The 6,043-nt window shown below is 29.2% G+C and overlaps 1 protein-coding gene across 1 annotated transcript; it reads right to left on the bottom strand.

The window, feature by feature from the left end:
- Positions 1 to 2,533: 2,533 nt before the first annotated feature.
- On the bottom strand, positions 2,534 to 4,486 carry LOC114188531 (isoleucine N-monooxygenase 1-like). Its single transcript, XM_028077103.1, has 2 exons — positions 3,498 to 4,486; positions 2,534 to 3,163 (listed from the first exon to the last, which is right to left on the bottom strand). Exons 1-2 carry the CDS (start codon positions 4,452 to 4,454, stop codon positions 2,534 to 2,536), a joined length of 1,587 nt encoding a protein of 528 aa, XP_027932904.1. The 5' UTR covers positions 4,455 to 4,486.
- Positions 4,487 to 6,043: the final 1,557 nt, after the last annotated feature.

The following is a 6,043-nucleotide window of genomic DNA, read 5'->3' as shown; positions in this document are numbered from 1 at the left end:
AATTCGAAAATTCTAGGTGAGTACAAGACTCTAATTCGGTTTTGGGTAGGTATTAAACTCCAAAATTCCCGAATTGAAGAAAATTAAGGAAAAATTGGATTTGACTTACCGGAAGGGAAGGATGACTCAGCTAGAGGAGGAGTTTTTTTTGCCTGGTTCTGGGTAGCAGCAGCTGTAACAGAGGGGAAGTGATTAGAAAGGGAAACGAAATTGAGTTTTGCTTGAGAGAGAGACGGGGCGACTGTTTAGAGGGAGGGAAGAACAGTGAGGTGTAGTGTGGTTTTGTGAGAGAAGTTGGGGAAGAAGAGGAGGTGTATGGAGAGGGGGTTAGTGGGTCCTTACATTTAATAGCACAAAACTTTCATTTATTAGGTAATATAAAAAAACATTATTTACTTATTATTATTAATTTTTGTTTCATTTGAAGAACTCTTTTGTTTTATTAAAACAATTTTTGTTATTTTTCAACCATTGAATATATATGTGATATTTAAAAAGTTTTCATAGATTTCTAAGGTATTTTTCATCTTATCATACCCTTATTTATACATTTATTTTCCTTTGTGCAGTTTCTTTCAGTAGTCTCTCAAATTATTTCTAAACATTTGTTAATTTTTTTAATATTTTTATTTGTTGTTTATTTTCATCATGTAGAATACTATTTCGATATATTTTATATAATTTTTATTTTCTAACTCATTATCAATCATATTGTAATTTTTTAATATAATTGTATAAATAACTTTTATTTACTACAATATAAAAATGTAATGTAATTGTCATGAATATTTTTTATCACCATCCAACATATATTAGAGTTCAAAAGATACAATACAATATTACAATTTTATTATTATGCTTATTATTTGTTCTTTGCATCCTTTTTATCAAGTGATGTATTATAACTTTTATTAGAATTTAAAAAATTGAAGTAAACAAACATTTAAAACATATTTTAGTTTGAATATTTGTTTTCCTTATATATATATATATATATATATATATATATATATTTTAAATATTTTTAAATTTTATCAAGGTTTCATTAATGTTTACAAATTTAATAAATATTTTGGTTCTCATGAAATTTTATTTGGTATTTTAATCTAAAATGTAAACAATTATAATTTATTTCAAAGTTCTTTGATATCGAAGAAACAATCATTCTCCTAATATTGAATATTTGATAATATTATGTTTTCTTTATTGTAATTTTTTATTACTTTATAAAAATTAATTAAAATTAATATTGAAGTAGTAAGAAAATGGGTACAGGTATGGGTACGAGATTATACCCGTTACCCGGTGGTGATGAAGATGAGACAAAAGTTTGATACTCATTGTATTTGGGTATGAGGATGAATTTTTTCTACGGGAATGGGTATGGGATAGCGAATTCGTCCTCGCCCCACCCTGTCCCGTTGTCATCCCTAATTAGGGGTAGCAATGTGAATTTGGTTCGGCGGGCCAGTCCGCAGGTCCGTCACAACAACAAGGGGCGAGCTGTAATATCGAGCTTGTTGACCTGTAGAAGTTTGGCCCATAAAAGTCCACCACCCGCACACACCGGCCCGTTGGTCTGCATAAAAAAAAAATTTCACTTGTGCATATCGATTACTTTCCTTTTAGACTTTTGTATGAAAGTTCCAAATTCTTGTATGACTGGAAAAGACAAGCATTATGTATTTTTGAATGTCCTAAAATTTGAAGAACACATCATGTATGTCAAAGTACGAATATGAATATGATGAAAATGTTGAATTATTAATTTATCATCTAACTCCCTAAAGTCTTAATTTAATTTTGTGAACTTGTTAAAATTTCACGATTTGTTGAATATTGAAGCTTTATGATAAGATTTCTTTTTTCAAAAAAACAGGCTGGCCTGCGGGATCGCACTTATGCGGGATGGACCAGACTTTTCAGCCCGTACTGAAAATGTGGGATGGACTGGGCCTAAACGAGTCGGGTCGGCCTGAATTTCCACCTCTACCGTTTACAGAATATATATATATATATATATATATATATATATATATATATATATATATATATATATATATATATATATATATATATATAATGAAGCACTTGGATTATTTCAACCTATGTACAGAAAATATGTATACAGCTAAGTTGTTTCAAAGGCTTACTATAAACAATGCTCATCAGGTTGTCGATGTTCTTACCAAACCTCTCGAGTATGGATTGTTAAAAAATGGTGTCTTCAAGATCGGGATGATAGATATCTTTAGTGGAACTTGAGAAGGGCTATTGGTTTTCTATTTCTTAAGTTTTCTATTTTTGATATTGAACCGTTTCACATACTGTTTTCTCTCAGTATATATATGTATCTATGTCTCTCACTAAAGGGTAACAACAATAATAATTAATATTCAGTCTTTTCTCCGTTTTCTTCATCATATGGAGAAATTCCATTATGTTTACAATTTTCTTAATCTTTATTTAAAAAAAAAAAAAAGTAAAGCACACACAACTTTAAGTTGCATGGATTTAAATTCTTATTACTTATTTAATTGTAATACAACTCTGATGCTAATCTTGGTTTGGCTTCTAACACAAGTGGTTCAACAAGCATACCACCCTTATCAGATTTAAGAGTGTTGATACTTGATAAATTTGGTGGTGCACTCCAGGAAAATGCATGGATCAACCTGGCCAATAACATCACAGTCATGGTGGACCCAAGTATGACTGCAGGACAACCTCTTCTTCCTGTGCCAAATGATACGAACTTCAAATCTGGTTCTGACAAAACAAGCATAGATCCATCACTCTTTTGATGACGTTCAGGTATGAACTTGTGAGGTTCACTCCACACTTTAGGGTTTTTTCCAAGTCCATGTCTGCTTAGTAGTACATGACTACCCTTTGGAATAAAATAGTTTGCCACCATTGTGTCATTGCTTGAGACATGGGGAGGATTAAACGGTACCACAGGATGAAGGCGAAAAGCTTCTCTCAAACAAGCCTTTAAATAATTGAGATTTGGAATATCTGATTCTTGTACCATTCTTTGCTTACCTACAACCTTGTCTACTTCATCAATAGCTTGTTGAAGTATATGGGGTTGATTTACCATTTCTGCAAGGGTACATTCAACTGCATTAGATGGATTGTCTGCACCTCCAAGCATTAGTTCCTGCATAATAAATGCTTATAAATTAAATATTATTTTGTTCTCAATAAATAATAAATAAATAACATTTAGGATAAAGATACTTTAATTCATTTTTGATTTACCATTTCAATCGCTCTTAGATCATCGTATTACATTATTAAAAAAATCAAAATTGATAATTGAAAGATAATCAGAGTGATGGATTAAAAATAGATCAAAATATCATTATCCTTAGAATAATAATTATATAATATTTTTCGATTAAAAAAAGGCAAAAAAATTCTTTATTTCTAAAATAAATTATTTAGTAAATCTAGAAAATAGTAATAAGGAGTGGAGTGGAGTGATAAATTACTATAGTAAGCGCCTTGATTTCCTTGATTGTCAAAGTAGGATTATTGTTGTCGTCTTTGAGTGATATGAGAACATCCAACAAGTCTTCTTCAACGCTCTTTGCTCCATTCTTCCATTGCTTCATTCTCTCTTCAATCATCGGATCATGATACTTCTCCATCCTTCTCATTCCTTCCTTCACCTTCCTCTTGTGCCCATCCAAATCAAAAGCCCTCAACCACGCCACATAATCAGAAACAGAAAATGCATAAACATGTTTAAGCAATGTGAAAATGGTATTCACTTGTTCTACTTCCTCTGGCCCTGGCCCTCCATCCACCCTACCCTTTCCAAAGTACCTTGTGTTAAAAATCATTTTTCTCGTCACATTGCAGCAATAGTGTTGTGTAACATCCCTCACATTCACGAGGCCCTTATCGTTCACATTGTTGCATCTGTTGTAGACATAAAACATGATGTTATCAGCTTCTTCGTTCCTTTTGTGTTGGAATGAGTGGTGCCTGAGAGGGGAGAACAAGTCGTTGACGAAGATTCTCCTCATTTTCTTCCATTGCTCCCCAAAGGGTACAATAGCTATGGTCACATAACCACTGGATATGATATCAGTGGCCATTGTTAGTGGTCTTGATGCAAACTCAGCATCATGCTTTCTCAAAAACTCATTAGCGATGGAGGGACATGTGACAGGGATTACATGGACATTTCCTAGACGAATGCATGCAATTTCAGTGTTCATATCTTGCATGAGGTTGTGAATCCATTGAAAAACAGGTTTGTTTGAAAGCATTTCAGGAAGGTTACCAAGTATAGGCCAGGGTTTAGGACCTGGAGGCAGTTTAGGCTTCTGAATTATGTGATTTTTGAAGACTTTGATGATAGTAAAACCACAAATCACAACAAATAAAGAAATTAGAAGGGGTTGAAGATGCAGACATGAAATATAGGGAGCGTAACCCATAGGTGGTGGAAATTGAAAAGAGTATTATTGAAAGGAAGAAAATGGCATGAGTATAAAGGAATTAATGATAAACACTGTGATCACTCTTGGCTAATGAGGTTCCTATTTATAAAGATGGCCAAAAATGGTAAGAACTGCGTGTCAAATCTACACATTCTCGATCGACAAATCTATGCAGTGGTAGAAGTAACTGTCAAATAATGGCCATCAGGTATCTGCAATTCTATATTATTAATTATAAAAGTAGATAAATAATTGATTTATTAAAATATTTATTGATATATTTTATTCTTAATATAATTAAAAGGATTACATTCTCATCATATAAATTTTCAATCATAATCTTATTTAAATAATTTTAGTGTTTTAAAAAACTTAAAACGTGTTTAGTGTTTTTAATAATTATCATATATATATATATATATATATATATATATATATATATATATGTATGTATGTTTATTAAAATATAAATTAATATAGTAAATTTAAAGTTAAAGTATATTTTAATAAACATATATGACGATTATTAAAGATACTAAACACGTATTTGATTTTTTTTAATTATTAAAAAATTCAAATAAAATTAACCATTTAAAATTTATATAATAAAAAAGCATATTTTTTTATTATATTAAAAATAAATTGTATTTTATTAATGTTAATTTTATTTTTAATGAACACAGGTAATAATTGTTAAGGATGAAATTATTTTTAACGATAGTTAAAATTTCAATAAAATTAAAAAATTTAAAATTTGCATAACAAAATTATATTTATTTTATTGAAAATAAAATATATTAATATTTGTTATATTTAACTGATTATTTATCTTGTACAATCTAACCTATTCTTTTGATATTGTTACAAAAGATTGATTTGCATATTTCATATTGTCCTTACATTTATCTTATTAATTTCTGACTTCCAAACATAAATTTTAAGAACCAAGGAGTAAGTTTTAATTTTATAAATGGCATAATTCTTTCAGATTTATTTTGCTTACGTGTTACACGTAAAAGTAGTTAACATATTTTTATTTAAAAACAAATTAAAAAATCTTTAATTTATTGTATATGTTTTGAAGAAATGTTTCTTTGAAAAATAATGTTAATCCCATTAAATTTTAGGAGATGATGATGAGAGTTTCAGTATTTGTATCTCGTTAAATAATTATAGTATATATAGAAACCTGAATGCTTCTTATTTCTCTATTAATTTCTGTCTAAGTATTTATCATATTATTGTTTGTTTATGTTAAACACTTTTGTCCTTCCTTTTTCTTTGTTGTTTTCCAAAATTAGAACTCTAGCTGTCAAATTTTCTTCCTTTTATGTAATTAATGTGTTTAAGAATAAATGTTATAAAATATTTGTTTGCTGTTTAACATATTTAATTTATTCAATGCAGGATCTGTCTTTAAAAAAAGTCAATGTATTGACGTTCAAAGTTTTAGAATTTATATAATATGTAAGAGAAATATGACTTTGTTTAACAATTATTTGCTATATATTATTTTTTTTATAGTATATATACACTAAATTTTAACAGAAAACGTGGAATTTAGTTTTTTTTTTGTTATCCGTGTT

This window comes from Vigna unguiculata, chromosome 6 (assembly GCF_004118075.2).
Source record: "Vigna unguiculata cultivar IT97K-499-35 chromosome 6, ASM411807v1, whole genome shotgun sequence".
In the NCBI taxonomy this organism is placed as follows: Eukaryota; Viridiplantae; Streptophyta; class Magnoliopsida; order Fabales; family Fabaceae; genus Vigna; species Vigna unguiculata.
Note: the sequence above shows the minus strand (reverse complement) of the source record. Positions and strands in the feature narration are given on the sequence as shown.

Excerpts from the sequence above, each read along its gene's own strand:
- LOC114188531 (XM_028077103.1), bottom strand. The coding sequence starts at position 4,454 with ATGGGTTACGCTCCCTATATTTCATGTCTGCATCTTCAACCCCTTCTA. Across the intron at positions 3,164-3,497 it reads AAATCAAGGCGCTTACTATA|GAACTAATGCTTGGAGGTGC; the intron begins GTAATTTATCAC and ends TTTATTATGCAG.